The sequence below is a fragment of the Miniopterus natalensis genome, chromosome 6 (assembly GCF_054644295.1).
Source record: "Miniopterus natalensis isolate mMinNat1 chromosome 6, mMinNat1.hap1, whole genome shotgun sequence".
Lineage (NCBI taxonomy): Eukaryota > Metazoa > Chordata > Mammalia > Chiroptera > Miniopteridae > Miniopterus > Miniopterus natalensis.
The window spans coordinates 87,701,010-87,717,029 of NC_142086.1; the positions used below are offsets into that span (position 1 = coordinate 87,701,010).

Here is a 16,020-nt window from a genome sequence, read left to right on the forward strand (position 1 = left end):
AATTGTGGGGCAGGCACTGGGCTTGATTTAGATGATGAGACTAAAGGGGAGAGTTTACTGAATGAAAATGGGAGAGAAAGGAAACCCTTCCACACAGTTGGGAGGAGATGTTCTCAGTTGTGAGACCCGGTTTTGGCAGGACCTCTCCCTCCTGTGCTTCATTACTGGTCCTTACTCCTGAAACAGGGAGCAGTCCGTGTTAGCTGCTGCTCATGGTGCTGCAGTTGATACCCAGGTGTCCTCTGTGAGCCTGGCTTCTTGGTGACCTCAGAAAGTTGGGGCATCTCAGCTCTGGGGAGCAATGTGATCTCCGAGCCAGAGTCCTGAGGGCTTGGTGTCCTGTCCACCTCCAGCTCGGGTGTTTGGGGCATGCAGGTGACCTGGGGCAGAGGAGCTTTCTGGGGAAGTCTGAGTTGTGCTACCACTAACTGGGTTTCCTTTTGTGCCACAGCTCATGCGTATGGTCCTGAATGAGTCCTTGACGGCCCTGAAAACGCAGGGATGGGAAGAAAGGTCAGTGTGCACAGCACGTCCTGAGTCTGTCTGCTCACTGGCCATTCCAGATTTGCGCCACTTGGGGATTGGGTTCACAGATTCTCTTTTAATTATTTGTTGTAACGAGACGTCAGCCTTAACATTAAAGAGTGACCCGATGGTACTTAAATGAAGGTGTTTTGAAAATTACAGTTTACATGTGTTCATGGAAATGTTTGTTTTTAACCTTGTTGGTAAGTTGTGAATTAGAATTGAGTTCTCTCGTTATAATATATGTTGTGTGTTAGTGTATTTAGCTCTATTATCAATAGTCATAGCCCCCAGTTCTAGAAATAATTTGTCCAGACTTCTCACTTTTTAAAAAATATATATATCTTTATTGACTTCAGAGAGAGGAAAGGAGAAGGAGAGATAGATACATCAATGATGAGAGTCACTGATGAGGTGCCTCCTGCACGCCCCCGATTGGAGATCGAGCCCGCAACCCGGGCATGTGCCCTGACTGGGAATCAAACTGAAATCTCCTGGATCCTAGGTTGATGCTCAGCCACTGCTTCACGCCCGGCTGGGCAGACTTCTTTTATAGTAGTGCTTGTGGTTGGAAAATCTGTGTACCCATAAACTGCAAGGGCCCCCCATTTCTGCTGCAGTTAGGTGGGCTCTGGGCTCTGCTGGGTCTCAGCTCTTCCAAGCCCCTCTGGGAGACCCGGGAGCAAGGGCGGGGTGGGAGGGACTCCTGCTTGGCCTGAATCTGTGCATTCAGGTGATGGGGAGCACGTTTCTAAACCTTCGGGGGACAGGTGGGGGGACAGACTGAGATCCACCACACAAAGGGGGCTTCTGAATGTTCACATTTAAAGATTTTTTTTTAATTAATTTAAAATTTGGTTTATAATTGTTTTCTAATTTTGAGGGTGATACATGTTCAGTATAAAAAACTCAGAAAATTTATAAGACTGTGAAAAAGGAATTCCAACAAACAATTTTTAAGATGTTGCATTATTTTGTGCACATGGTACGAAGGTGGTGTCATATGATATTTGCAAACTGCTCTTTATTTCACTGACGATGCACCAAAAACATTGTGTTTCTGCTGCTGCATGGTCTTGGGAGTGGGGTAGGGGTAAAGGGGCTTAGAAGCAATGTATTTTGAATTGATTTATAATTAAAAAGTATACATTGAAGGAGTTTATTTCAAGCACATGGGTACTAAAACTAGTCCGCAGCTGTTAGAATAGCTAGTGAACCAGAGTCCAGCTTACAGGCCAAGGTTGCTAGGACTTTTGATCTTCTGAAAGCAAAGTTAGCAAAATCTTATCCCTGGCTGCCTTTTTCCCATATGAAAAAGATCAGGAGGAGTTGTACTTTAGTTACCTGAATTTTTCTAAGTTTAGAATCCTTGTGGGTGACTACACTGGGGCAGGAGTCCTCTGGTTTTGAGTGGTTGTCATCCCTAAGTCCCCATGAGGACCTTGAGGCTCAGGGTCTCACGCATTTCAGGACCTTGGACTGTGGGTTCCCCAGTAGGTAGCTAGTGACTGAAGCGGAATTAAGTGTTAAAGGGACAAGTGTGCTGTAGCTGACTTTTCATTGGTTTGTCATTACGGAGGTAGTTTCATCTTTGTTGTTACCAGCAGTTGAGCCCAGAGGTCATTTTGAAGGGCTGGGCCCCTGGGTGGCCAGTGCTGCTGGTGTGGCCTCCTCTGCCCTTTCTCTTCCTGACACAGCATCTGTGACCAGTTTGTTTTTGGTAAGCTTCGTTAGCATTGTCAGCAGCCCCGGGAGGAGGGCTCTCGCACCTGCCCTGGCCTCGGCTCCTTTTACCCGAGCATCACTTTTCCTTCCCTACCCAGTGAATCCCCACTGTTGCCGTGCACCCACATCATCCAGGCAGCTCCTTAAAGAACACCCATTCTCCAGCTCGGGTATAGGGACCTGTGTGTCATCAGGTGCCCAGGTATTCAGATGCACCCAGACCACTGAGATGGGTCTCTGGAGCTCTCTGAGCTGGGAGCCCAGGCCTCTGTGACCACTGAAACCAATGTGCCAGGGAGAGGTCTGTTGTGACTTCATGGGCCGTGTACTCGGTGAAGCAGGACCCAGGAGCTAGGTCATCCCCCTTCCATGATCTCTATCTCCTTTCTCAGCATTTGCTGTGTCCTCGTGTGCCTTCCTGAGCAGTTCCACAGAGGTGGGAGGGGGTGAGACACGGTGGTGGCAGCCTCCTGTCACACCAGGCCTCTCCCCTGTGGTCGTCTCAAGGATAGAGGAAGGTCCTGTGAGTGCTTACACATCTTACACTTTGCAGCTGAGCATCAATTATGCCGTATGTTTTATTGCTGATAAGGTCCCACAGAGCGGTAGTTGCCAGGGTCCTTTGTAGTGGGACAGACCAGTGTGCAGTTGAACATGGGTGTGTTGGAGGACAGGGTGTCTGCTCCATATAGGCAGAGGACACCAGTGCCCTGGTGCCTGTCATGACTGCCGCTGTATTTGCTCATTTCTTTCTTCAGACAGATTGAGCAGCTGTTGGAGCTTCTGACGACTGAGATCCTGCACCCTGACAGCCAGGCCCCCAATGGGGTGAAGAGCCACTTCATTGAGATCTTCCTAGAGGAGCTGGCCCGAGTGGGTGCAGACGAGGTAAGGAGGGCTGGGGTGTGGGTGGGGCCTGGGCAGGTCCGCACTGAGCTCCTCCCTGGATGTTCATGAAGGAGGGACTGAGGCAGCTCTGCTTACTTCCCCTGTAGCTGACGGCAGACCAGAACCTCAAGTTCATTGATCCCTTCTGCAGAATCGCTGCCCAGACTAAGGAGTAAGTGGCAGGGTTCCCCGGCTGGCCTCTTCTTTTGCACTGACTTCAAGGGACTGTCTTTGGGAACTTGCTGTTCCCTCTTGGGAAGACAGTGTGTGCTGTATCCACATGACAGAGTCACCGACCGATGGGCAGTGATGGGGGAACATGGTCACAGGCAGGAGTCACCAGTTCCTTTCCTTGAGGGTCCCACTGTCGGCCTGCTTTCGTGTCTCCCCTTCAGCACCCTGGTTTTACATAACATTACTCGGGGCATCTTTGAAACGATTGTGGAACAGGCCCCGCTTGCCATCGAAGACCTAATGAATGAAATGGAGGGGGAGGTGTCAGAAGAGGACGAGCAGGAACAGGACATGCCAGCCAAGAAGCGGTTTGAGAGGCCACCGAAAGGTGAGGGTCCAGTGTTCAACATGGTATGTCTGCATCTCTGGGCCACCCGCCCTGCTCCGAGGCAGTAGTGCACTTCCTGGGATCCCCACATTTCCCTCCTGTCTAGTGTCCTTGTTTCTGCCCCAAAGTCTGTTCTTGGCCTGGCTGGCAGGGTGTCCTTTAAAAACAAGTGCTCACATCACTCACTCTCTTAGCCTCTCTCTGTGTGTGCCATCCTGACTCCCCGGCCCCTCTGTCCCACCAGTCTCCACCCTCTGTCACTCTAGGGGCCCTACCCTGACCACCTGCTTAAAGCAAAGCCTCCCAGCCCTCACCCTGCCTCACTTGCTGTCTCACTTCCTGGCATAACTCACTTATAGCCACGTAAATCACTTGTTCATGTTCCTGGCCCATCTTCCCCACTGAATGTCAGCTCCACCAGGACAGGGAGCTCTGTTGATCACAGCTGCGTCCCCAAGTGCCAGGAGCATTGGCTAGTGCAGAAGCCGGGAGTCTAGATGCGAATGAGTGAGTGAACAAATGAATTTCTAGATGAGGGAATGACTGAAAGAATGAATAAAGGGAACCCCTCGAGTAAATGTCCCAGCACATGGCAGTGGGACAGGACCTGTGGTACTTTGGCAGCAGCGGCGTCCAGTCTGGCCCGGTGCTGATGGGGTGGATTAGGGGACCTCAGCTGCTCTTGCATGGCCGATCCTGCTGGGTGCCTGTGTCGTGCACTGTGTATGGCGTCCTGTGGCTGTGGCAAGCGTGTCATTGTTCACCAGCTTTAGGACTCAACCATCTCCGAGTTTTTTTTGTAGTAAGTACACGTAGCAGAGTTTATAATTATAATCATTCTTGTTACAAGTCAGCGGCATTAAGCGCATTCACATTGTGCAGCCATCTCCACTGACCATCTCAGAACTTTCCATCTTGACAAACTAAAACTCTGTCCCCACTGAACACTAACTCTCCACTGCCTCCCTCCCCCGCCCTTGGCACCCACCATTCTACTCTGCCTTTGTGAATTTTATTACTTTAGGAGCTTCATATTACTGGATCATGTAGTATTTGTCTTTGTGACTTATTCCACTCAGCAGAAGGTCCTCAAGGTTTATCTGTGTCGTAGCCTGTGTCAGGATTTTGTTCTTTTTAAGGCCCAAGAGTGTTTCATTGTGTGCATGGACCACATGCTGCTTATCCAGTCATCTGTCGATGGACACCTGTGTTCTTCCTGCGTTTTATCTGCTGTGAATGATGCTGTGAAAATGGGTGTACAGTGTAGCTTTTTTTTTTTTAAATTCTCACCCGAGGATATTTTTTCCATTGCTTTTCAGAGAGAGTGGGAGAGAGAGAGAGAGAAAAACCTCAATGTAAGAGAGACACATCAATTGATTGTCTCCCACATGGGTCCCAACTGGGACCGAGCCTGCAGCTGAGGTACATGCCCTTGGCTGGAATTGAACCCAGGACCCTTCAATCTATGGGCCGACGTTCTAACCACTGAACCAAACCGGCCAGGGCAGTGCTTTTTCTTTTTCTTTTTTTAAATGAAGTTGAATGTTTTATTTTTAAACCTTTTTTTTTTTTCCTGCGAGGCTGTTGCCTCACTGTATAGAAATAGCACCAGCAAACGCAATACATTGCAGAGTGAAGATAGTATTTGTTATTTGACTCTGTAACAGCTTGTCTCCAAGCCAGTTACCTCCAGTAGAAGGATAGTTAAGTATTTTGACCCAAATGCAGAGATGAATGGAAGCAAGTTACAGTATTATATAAGACTTTAGATAACAATGTTATCCTTGAATTGCATAATTTTTACAACTAGGTTTTACCACAGAAAATTTCAGGAATTCTGATACAACTGTAGCCCAGCCTGAAAATCATAGGCTGCTGTCAGAAAGATGCATGTTGTGTTTTATCTGCCAGCATTAGAAAGTTAAGGGGTATTTTCTTCCAGTGGTGTTGTGGTTTCTTTGTCCATTTTTACACTAAATCTGACCACCACTAACGTAAGACAACCATGCTAGACGAAGTTGTTTCATGCTGCTTTATTTAGGGGGCTCATCTTCACTCCCAGCAGATTTATGGGTTTCTCGTGCTCCTCCACTTATTAGCTCTCTAGCTCTGCAGAGTCACTCAGTGTCATCGTGACCAGCCAGCCAACTTCAGGACAGGAGTTGTTGGCAAGCCCTGGAGTTTCTGCAGGAGCGTCATTAATTTCAGTTACTACTCCTGACAGAGGAGGAGAGAGTTCACACACAGCTTTCACACCTGTCAAAGCATCAAACTCATCTTTTTTTATTAAAATTTTTAAAAATTTTATTGATATTAGAGGAAAGGAGAGAAACATGGATTTGTTGTTCCACTTATTTTACACAGCACTGGTTGATTCTTGTATTTGCCCTGACCGGGGATTGAACCTGCAACCTTGGCATATAAGGACGATGCTCTAACCAACTGAGCTATCTGGCCAGGACCAGCCTCATCCTGCTTGTCCAATTTTTTCCTGACTTCAGGAAGACTATAGTAAATAACATCTCCCAAAGCTTCCTGTGCAAAAGTGCTGATTCCCACTATTTCAATTCCACTTTCTGTTGTTACCCATTTGTGTTTCTCTGAATTTACACTCCGAGATCAGATTGGGGCGGGGCCCATAGTGTGTTTCTTTGAGCCGCTACTTTTTATTATTTTGGGTATCTACCCAGAAGTGGGATTACTGGAGCATATGATAATTCTATTTTTAATTTTTTTAGAAACCACTATACTTTTTCCACAGCTGCTGCATCATTTTTACGTTCCCACCAACAGTGCACAACACTGTCATTTTCTCATGTGTTTTTTGATAGTCACCCTAATGGGTGTGAGGTGGTATCTGGTTGTGGTTTTGAGTTGCATTTCCCTAATGAGTAGTGATGTTGAGCATCTTTTGTGTGCTTGTTGTCCATCTGTATATCTGTTTAGAAAAGGGTTTGTTCACGTCCTTTGTACATTTTCTACTGTATTGTTTTGTTGTTGGGTTTTAGGAGTTCTCTATATATTCTGGATACTAACCCCTTACCAGATGCTTGATTTGTGGATAGCTTCTCCCATTCTGAGTTGTGTTTTTACTCTATTGGTAGTCTCTTTTAATGCACATTTTAAAATTTTCATTGTCTATTTTGTCTATTTTTTCTCTTGTTAGTTGTGCCTTTTGTGTAACATCCAAGAACTCAGTGCCACATCCAATGTCATGAAGCTTTTGTCCTGTTTTTTCCTTAAGTTCTATTGGTTTAGGTTTACATATAGGTCGTTGGTCCATTTTGAGTTAATTTTTGTATGTGGTACAAGGGAAGATCGAGCTTTACTCTTTTGCACGTGATGTCCAACTTTCCCCTCATCATTCCCTGAAGAGACTGTCCTTTCCCCACTGAATGGTCCTGGCATGCTTTGTGGAAGGTCATTTGACCATAAATTAAGAGTTAACTTGCCCCTCCTCCATCTGCCACACACCCACCTACCCCTTGCCCCTCATGGCCACCTGTGGTCCATAAGTTTTCTTCTGTCAGCAGTGACATCAAAGCCTCAGATGATCTGAAACATCATGTCCAACAGGCCCACCCTGTGGCTGGACTAGCTGCCCGCTTCCTCCCTTCTAGAGTGTCTGACGCCACGTTTGCCTAAGACGCCCCCTCACAATTCCCTCTGTTTCTCTCCTTAAGGACTGGTCAGGCTTTAACGCTCTCTGGGATGTCTCCCTTGTTTCCAGGCCTGTGGTGGCCCCGCTCCCCTCAGCTTGAGGCTGTCGGGGTCCCCCACGGCCTCGTGCTGTGGGCTCCCCAGCCTACACCTGTGGACTCTGCCCAGGTTTTAGGCCCTGGCAGATGGGACTGGTTCCTAGATGTGTGTATTGGGGGCCTGCGACACCAAGCGTGTCTTTGAGTTGATGGAGCCCTTTCATTCTAGGCTCCTATGGAGCTGAGCCGGACATGGGTGAGGAGCAGGCCAGAGACAACGACGACAGCGCTGGTGCCGTCCTTCAGGTAGGAGGTGTCACCATTTGTCGGCCACCCCAGGACTGCCCCGGCCATCTCCTGGGGTGCTGGGCCCAATGAGGTGGTGCGAGCCCAGGGCCAACATTGGGGTGCCTGCTGGGTGTCAGAGCTCAGGGGATAGGGCTTGTGATTTCAGGCAAATTGGGAATGTGGAATACTTACAACTTTTAAGTATTGATTACTTGGGGAATTAGATTTTAGGTATCTTGGGGTAAATAAAGTGTATCAAACTTAATTTTACTTTTTCATGTGGCTACCATAGAATTTAAATGTGCAGAGGCTGCCCCCCACCCCCCTCACATTTCTGTTGGGCGGCGCTGTCGTGGAGTAAGCTGTAGACAGTCACTTTTGCTGAGAGGATAGCAGGTTGCGTCCTTGTGGTCCAGGTGCTGCTCTCTACTTGGTTCACACTCTGGCGGTACCTGGGCAGTAACTGACTCTTTGTCTGTGGTGTCTCTTTGTGAAACAGTTTGACTATGAGGCTGTTGCTAGCAGGCTGTTTGAAATGGCCAGCCACCAGGACACCCCTTCTCAGAACAGGAAGCGTCTCTACAAAGTGATCAGAAAGTAAGTGTTTCTCTTAAAGTGGCCGACCTGTCCTTCCCTCTGCCCTGGGACTGCCCCTCCCCTCTCCAGTGGCCTCAGCCGGGGGAGAAGGGGCAGTACTCCGCCTCAGAGCCCCGGTAGGGAGGGGCCTCACCCAGGGCCACATGCTGCCTGCCCAGGAGGCTGGAGGTTGTGGGGCTGCCTTCTCTGCTGTGGCCTCCTTACTCCCGGAGCCACAGCTATGGTCAGTGACTGTCTCTCATTTTTGCAGGTTGCAGGACCTTGCTGAAGGTGAGCACTGGGCTGTGCACTGAGGGTGGCCCCAAGGAGAGTGCATCTGTCCCCTTCTCTCGGTGGAGCACTGGATCTCGTGTGTTCACCCTTGCAGCACGAATAGTGTGCAGAGAGGCTGCTGTTTCTTTGGGAGAGAGGCAGGCTGGGGGCTCTGCAGCGCATCTTAGTTCAGTGGTGTGGTCCTCAGATCTGAGTATGAGAAGATTCAATGCTGGGTCCACGGCAGGGTGGGGCCCACGAATCTGCATTTCTAGTAATTTCCTAAGGCTGCTGGTTTGCAGCAGACATCTCCACATCTTGGTGTGCAGCTGATGGAGCTGGTACGGTTTATTCTATAGACAGTTTTCTGTAAGGTTTAGGATTGGAAATATAGCATTTCCCCCCCAACATTTCATTACAAAAATGTTAACACATATAGCAGAGTTGAAAGGATTTTACCATTAAGACCTGCATATCCACCACCTTGACTCTGCCATTGACATTTCACTGTCCCTGTTCTATCACAAATCTGCCCATTGAGCCCTCCCTCCCTCCATAAGACCTCCCTCTCTCCAAGCACTTCATGCTCATTATAGACTAAAGTCTAGTGTTTTTAAGGTGAAATTTACATACAGTGAAATGCATGAATACTCTGTGCATCTGTGGGTTTTGATTAGTGTACCAGCCTTTGTAACTCCAATCCCATCAAGACATGAAGCATCACCACTGTCCCAGGTCGCTTTCGAGCCCCTTCCCAGCATAGGCATCTTTAGGAAGTAGGCTGTGGCATGTTCTAAGTACTCCAAGAACAGGCTGTCCCGCATTGTGCCAATTATGTTTTCAAGCCTGCTGAGCTGTGGTGGGCATTAGAACAGGGCCTCCTTTTACGAAGCTTGGGGAGGGGCTGCTTGTGGGGTCATGTGAAGCAGTGAACTCTCAACCTGAATCAGGCCTGCCCTCAGCCCCTGACCATCTTTCTACCTTGTCCTTAGGCATCTTCCCTGAGGATGACATCCCAGAAGAAGCCTACAGGAAACTGCAGGAAGGGAGGCAGGGGAGGAAGGCGAAGAAGCGTTTGCCCAAATCCCAGTTGCAGAATAAGCCAGGTAGGACCAGTGCCCTTGGTGGTGGAGGGGCTTACCCACCTATTGTAGTGGGGAGCATGCCTGCCCGTCTCCCTGATGTTGGCCTCCAAGCGTGATCCCTCCCCCTGCTTGCCCAGGGTGCCCCCAGCGCCAGGCGTCCTGGAGATGTGGTGCCCTGGACCGGATGCCCTGCAGCAGCGGGGCTGCCTTGTGCAGCCGTGCCTTGGGCTTACCTGGTCGCCCGGGGCCACCCGCCATCTCCCCTGCTCTCCTTGTCTGCAGTTTCAGTCTGGGCTGTTGCTTCCTGACCTTTTTTATCTGATCCGTATGCATCTGGTGGGTTTTGCCCCGTCCACTCCTCATTCTCTGCATCCTCCTGAGACCTGTTCACCTCACTGTGCTCTCCTTGATGTTAGAGTCTTACCTTTCCCCTCCCTTCTCTTCTCCCCCTCAGCAAGTGGTGAGAATGTGACAGCCCCCTCACTGAGCTTCTGTCACCTCAGGCCCTGCACCCACTGCAGGGCACAGGGGTGCCTGCTGCACTGCAAATGGGCTGTGCCCTTTGAAGGGTTTCTCAATTCCCCCCCTGCTCCAGCCAAGGCCACCTCCGTTCGTTTTACACTTGGGCTTGCGGCAGGCACAGGGCCAGCTTGCACACCTGCTCTAGGCCGGCCCCACAACACCATCTCATGGCTCTGTTGTGCACCAAGTTGAGTTGTAGCTCCTGGCCTTGCTTTCTGAGCCTGTCCCTTCTGGCCATCACCTCCAGCCCCCAGCGCCCTGAGCCTAGACCCCTCTGTCGTGTCTTTTCCCTGATCACGTCTTCACGCTGCTCTTTCTGAGGCTGCCTCTCTGGTGTCAGAAGCCAGCATCTCCACGCTGGCGCGGCCCTGGTTGGCTGTTGTGTCTGCTCCCGAGTCTGTCGGTGCTTCTGTGCCCGGTGCTGTCATGGCCTCTGCTGCCCCGGTGCTCTCACCTTTGGTCAGTACTGATGTAAAGTAGCCCGGCCTTCGCCGCCTGACTCATGTGGCTGTGATGTTTTAGGGAGAGGTGAACAGGAGGAGCCACGTGCAGACCTGAGTTCCAGATCAGAGAGGAAGAGGCGGCGGCAGGGCACGGGGGCTGACCCAGCTGCGACCCAGGAACAGCCCGGGGCCCGTGGCAGGAGAGGGGTGAGCAAGAGGCGGCGGCGGCCACAGGCAGGGGCCAGAGCGAAGGTGCCTGGCCGCCCGGAGCCAGACATGAAAAAGAAGGGGACACGGGAGAGCAAGAAATGACATTGCCAGGCCAAGCCCAGGCAGAACAGTGCTGTCCCCGACACTGCTTCCTGTCTGCACTGTGTTGAATGTGTTAGCAGACAGGTAGGCCATGTTCCTGAGATACCGGACACGGTCAGAAATCAGCACTAAATGATGTTGGCTCTCACCAGTGCCGTGTCCCAGAGAGTGCGCCACTGCGCTGCCCTCAGTCAGGAAGGACCCTGAGACCTGGAGCACCCTGTAAACAACCCTCCCTGGCAAGGCAGGGGGCCGGCTACGCCATGGGGCGGCTATAATAAAATGCTGTGTGGTTCTTAGAAGTAGAGTCCTGCCCGTGCCCTTATGCGGGGAGGTTTCCAGTGGGGTGTATTGGCAGGTGCCTGTCCCCATAGGTTTATATTCTATACCCATTTTTTGGGGGGAAATCTGTTTATACATTTCTCAAACAATCTGGAAGAGCACACGTGTTGGCAGCAGGTTTCTGGACAGGCTGTTACTCTCCACGTTATAAACTTGTGTTTGGAGTTGACAGCAGACCCTGGTGCTCAGGGTTGATGTGCCTGAGGCAGGAAAGGTGGCTCCTCTGCCCACCCTGGTCTGTGACTTGGAGGCAGAGCTGGATCTGACATGCAGTGGGCAGACCTGCTCATTCCCCCTACCTGTCTCAGCGCCTTCAAATTAGGTTCCAACCCTGTGTTCATCCCAGAGGTCATCCGGGAGGGCCCGAGCAGCTGCACGTTCTGGACCCTGACCAGAATGCCATGGAGTGGGCACCTCCCCAGATGGAGTGTGCTGTAAGGAGTCCCTGGCCCCAGAACCCCAACAAGGGGAAGCAGGAATGTGAAGCAGCACCGGGGGCTCCCGGCAGCCTCCAGGCGGTGCTGTAGCCGTGACTGCAGAGGTGTCAGGGAGACCGTCGTGGGTTTAGCCTATATCCTGCATTCTGCAGGCATCCAGGCCAATTGGGCCACTGCTGGGCTGAGGCGTGTGGATGAGCCTGCAAAAGGAGCACCCTGGGAAAGACCCACTGAGGCTGGAACCGAACCCCAGTTCCCAAGCCCTGCTGCAAAGCTCGTTCCCCAATCAAGGGGGAGCCAGGGCCATGTGGACCCCCCTCTATTCCAGCTGCTGGGCAGGTGGGGCTGGCTGGGAGAGCAGGGTTAGGACAGGAAGAAGGGAGCACAACTGCAAAGTCATCTGGAGTTCATAGCTCCCTTTCCCCCAAGCGACTCACAATTTTGTTGAAATTCCTTGGGTCATAATGTTAGGGAACCAGCCATACTGTAGAAATTTCTGGGGTGGGAACAGTTATAACCCTATTGCAGTTCCTACTCCAGAGCCCTTCATCTGCTCCATGGCTTGTCACTGCCTCCGCCCTCCCCTGGAATCTGATCTTAACCACTTTGTGCTCCTGACATAAGGACATAACTGTCAGTGCGCCAGGGGCTGCTGATTCACAGCAGGCACTCTGGCGGAACTTCTCCCCGTCAGGAAATGTTCTCGTTGGGCAAAGTGATGAAACCCTGAAAAGCTGAATGTGATCAACATTGCCCCCCCCAAGAAAGCTCGTGTTCAGTTGGCACTAATTTGTTTCCTGTCCTTTTAAAAATGCTTTATTGAGAGAAAGTTCACATCCATGCAGTGCACCCTCATAAAGTGGACAAGTCAGTGCTTTTTAGGGTACTCAGTACTGTGTAACCATCACCACAGCCAATTTCAGAACATTTTCACCCCAGAAGACATCTTTAGCTGTCACCCTCCCATGCCCTGGCACCCACTAACCTTTCTGTCTACAGGTTCCCTCATTTGGACTTCAGAATAATTGGGGTTATACAATGTGTGGTCTCTGGCTTCTTTCACTCGACACCTTTTAGCCTTCCTTCATGTTGCTGCACATTTCAGTCGCATTCCTCTGACTGGATGACTTTCCACTGTGGGGATGGACCATGAGTTTTTTTATTTGTCCACAGACATTGTCCCCTTGTCTCTTCCCACCCCTGGTTTCTGAGAACAGCTGCTGTGAGTGCTCACATACAGGTTTCCGCATGGGCCTCTCCATGTCTTGGCCATGTACCCAGGAATGGAGTTGGTGGGCCAGGGGGTAGGAGGTGACCGTGTGTAGTTTGAAGAACTGCTAGATGGTTATGTGGCCACACGTATTTATGTTCCCACCTTAGGGGTTGGGGGCCCCCCTCTGAGTGTGACCTGCTTGTGAGTACAGCTTCAGCTGAGTGCTTGCTGGTGCCCCTCACCCTGTAAGCCTGCGGTATGGCCATAGTGGCACAGCTGCCAGAGGACTGGTGATCCAGCAGAGCCCGCTGCTCACCTGCAGGGATCCCGCCAGGGTGCACACTAGGAGGCCCACCCCTGCCTCCCCACCTCTGCCCCCACCTGGTCCCTCAGTCACCCATGAGGTGACTCTTAGGAAACTTGGCTCAACCAAGTGTGTGACCTTGGGCTGGCAACCACCACTCTGAGCCTTCACTTACCAACCAGTAAAATGGGAATAATGGAGCCTGGCTGGCATGGCTCAGTGATTGAGCACCTACCTAGGATCCAGGAGATTGCAGTTTGATTCCCAGTCAGGGCACATGCCCGGGTTGTGGGCTCGATCCCCAGCAAGGGGCGTGCAGGAGGCAGCCGATCAGTGATTCTCATCATTGATGTTTGTATCTATCCCTTCCTCTCTCTGAAATCAATGAAGACATATTTTTAAAAAGTAAAATTAAAATGGGAATGATGGGGCTATGATGCTTTTCAAAACAGTCTCAAACTTATAAGTACAGAGTTGCAAGTAGAGAGTTTCTTCCCCCAAACAGCCTGAGAGTGTGCTGCCTTGACGTGCATCACCCCGAAGACTAGGGTGAGTTTCCTACAACAATGACATTTTCTTAACCACAAAACAACTGTCAAGTCAGAGTAGCACAGGCCCCTCATTGCCGCCTAACCCACAGGCCTGTCCTGGGGCACCTTTTTCAGCCAGTCTGTTCCCCATTAGGAATCACCTTGTAGGGGTCTCACGTCTTTAGTCCTTCCATCTGTTCCAGTGCCTCTGTCTTTGCTTGACATTCTAGGCCAGGCACTGGTGACATCTCAGACCTGTGATGTTCAGCACACCCCCTACTGTGGGGTTCTGAGGGTGTCCCTTGTCTAGACTCAAGTGACTCCTTGGGCAGGAGCACTGCAGAAAATAATGTTGGTCCCCATGTCCTGCCTGGGCCACGTCCTGGTGCCAAGAGTCTTGGGAAAGTGGATGTGTCACAGGTTGGGGTAGTTTCTCATCGACTTTTCAGTTAGTCATTGATTTCAATTAGTCATGATTTACATCGTGGCTTGTGGTTTCTTGTTTTATCCAGTGGGTTGCAATCAATTACTGTCACTTATTTGAATACTCAGATTGTACCAGCTTGTCTGTGGGAGACTTCAGGCTGGCTCTGTTCTCTTTAAGGAGCCCCACCATGCCCTGAGCACCCCTTGCTTTTATTAGGGTAAGAAGCCCCAGGCCCAGCTAGGCTCTGATCTGGAGTCAGGCTGGCCACTTTGATTCCACAGTGCGGCCTGGGGTGGGAGGGGTGGCAAAGCAGGAAGCCCCTTTGGCCCAGGCTCTGGGTTGTCCAGGCTGCATGGAAGGGGTCTCATTAGGAGAGGGGAGGGGAGAGGGGCAGGGAGGTGAGGGAGGTACCGTGTGCTGACCAGAGTTCATGAAGGGAGTAAACCAGGATGGTTTTGGACCCATCCCTCCAGTCGTGGGTCAGAGGGTGGATTTGGGGGTAGTCCTGCCAATAGCCCCAGTTGGGACACTCAGACCAATGTTTTGGGGCAGCTCCAACTTTTTCACAAACTGCCTTACAAAAATAGCCTCTCAATCACTTAGGACCTGGTAGCAGGGGACTGTCCTCTCATTCTTGGCCTAGAAGTTAAATGGGCAGCAAGACACAGGTGACCCAGCCTCCTGGTGGTGCATGTTGAGGCCTGGACTATGGTGGCAGCAGGGGAGGGACAGATAAAGGAGAGACACCTCCCCTCCACATTCAGTGCCCTGTGCAAGTGGGAGAAAGCGCCCTAGTGGGAATCCATGCCACGTGGCCAGCTTCAGCCCAAATGGAAAGGCCTAGTCAAGGGCCCCAGTTGTCATCTGAGTCCTCCAGGTGCCAGTCTGCAGCCTGGAAGGACCAGTTCAATCTCAATGGGAACATTCCCCCAAATGGACTTTTATACTGAAAAGAGCAGGCCAGTCAGCTGACTGCTGGGTCAGGCCTGGAGACTAGACTATAATGGGCCACTTAGCCTGTAAACTGGGCCAAGTGTATTTCCCACACTGGCTCTGGCTGGAAGATGCTGCATCTGGTGGTGCCACATCTCCCCACAGCGGCTGTCCTGGGAGCCTGGAGGCTTCCTTCTGAGGTCCAGCTTCCTGGCGCTGGGGCTGACTTGGCACCATCATTTTCTGAGCAGAGCTTCATCGCTTTGAGCTGGTGACCAACCAGACATGTCCACTCAGGTTGTGTTGCAGATAGTCTGTTCCCACGGAGCCATGTGTGGGCATGTTTGCCAATGACACACAGTGATATCACGCTCTGTCTACCCATTAATCCACCTCTCAAGCTGCCCACCTACTTAACTGTCATCTCTGCCTACCTGTCACTCATCTGTCATCTCTCCCTACCTGCTTATCACCATCGGCTTCCCTTCCCCCTCCCCCTCTCACCTTAGAGAATGGATACCTGAGTGAGAGCCCTGGTAAGTCTAGCTGCGAAGTAGCCCATCCCCCCTGACAGTGTCATTCCCCCTTGGGTGTCATCTCCCCGTGTTACGCCCACACTGGCATCCTCTGTGGAGTTGCCTTATTTGTGTGGAGCCCTCCATTCCTGCTGTGGATCGGGGCAGGGTGGAGGTCCAGGGGGCAGCCCAGCCCTCTCTCACCCTGACCCTGGCTGGGGATGCTGCTGCTCCCCACTCCCATCTGGGACTGGCCCCAGGGAGCAGGTGCAGTCCCACCATTGGCCTCTGGGGGGCACCCAGGGTATCTGCATTTCCTCTCTCCCTTTGGGGTTAGAACGCTATCCCAGTCCCTGCCCAGGTGCCCCAGTGGCCAACTCCACACCCCACGCCACCCCTCTTACTATTTTTCTCAAGTGGAG

General features: G+C 51.3%; 1 protein-coding gene across 2 annotated transcripts in view; it reads left to right on the plus strand.

Moving 5' to 3' along the window:
* Nucleotides 1-16,020, plus strand: part of RRP1 (ribosomal RNA processing 1) — a 47,142-nt gene that overhangs the window by 5,716 nt on the left and 25,406 nt on the right. Inside the window, exons 5-13 of one of the 2 annotated variants that reach the window (XM_087818445.1) lie at nt 452-513; nt 3,009-3,138; nt 3,246-3,310; nt 3,534-3,700; nt 7,628-7,704; nt 8,186-8,283; nt 8,534-8,553; nt 9,528-9,641; nt 10,665-14,528. In XM_087818445.1, the coding sequence (XP_087674571.1) occupies nt 452-513; nt 3,009-3,138; nt 3,246-3,310; nt 3,534-3,700; nt 7,628-7,704; nt 8,186-8,283; nt 8,534-8,553; nt 9,528-9,641; nt 10,665-10,897 (966 nt within the window). In that variant the 3' untranslated portion in view covers nt 10,898-14,528. Of the gene's footprint in view, nt 1-451; nt 514-3,008; nt 3,139-3,245; nt 3,311-3,533; nt 3,701-7,627; nt 7,705-8,185; nt 8,284-8,533; nt 8,554-9,527; nt 9,642-10,664; nt 14,529-16,020 lie in introns of those variants that run through there. The other variant, XM_087818446.1, reaches the window with a different exon arrangement.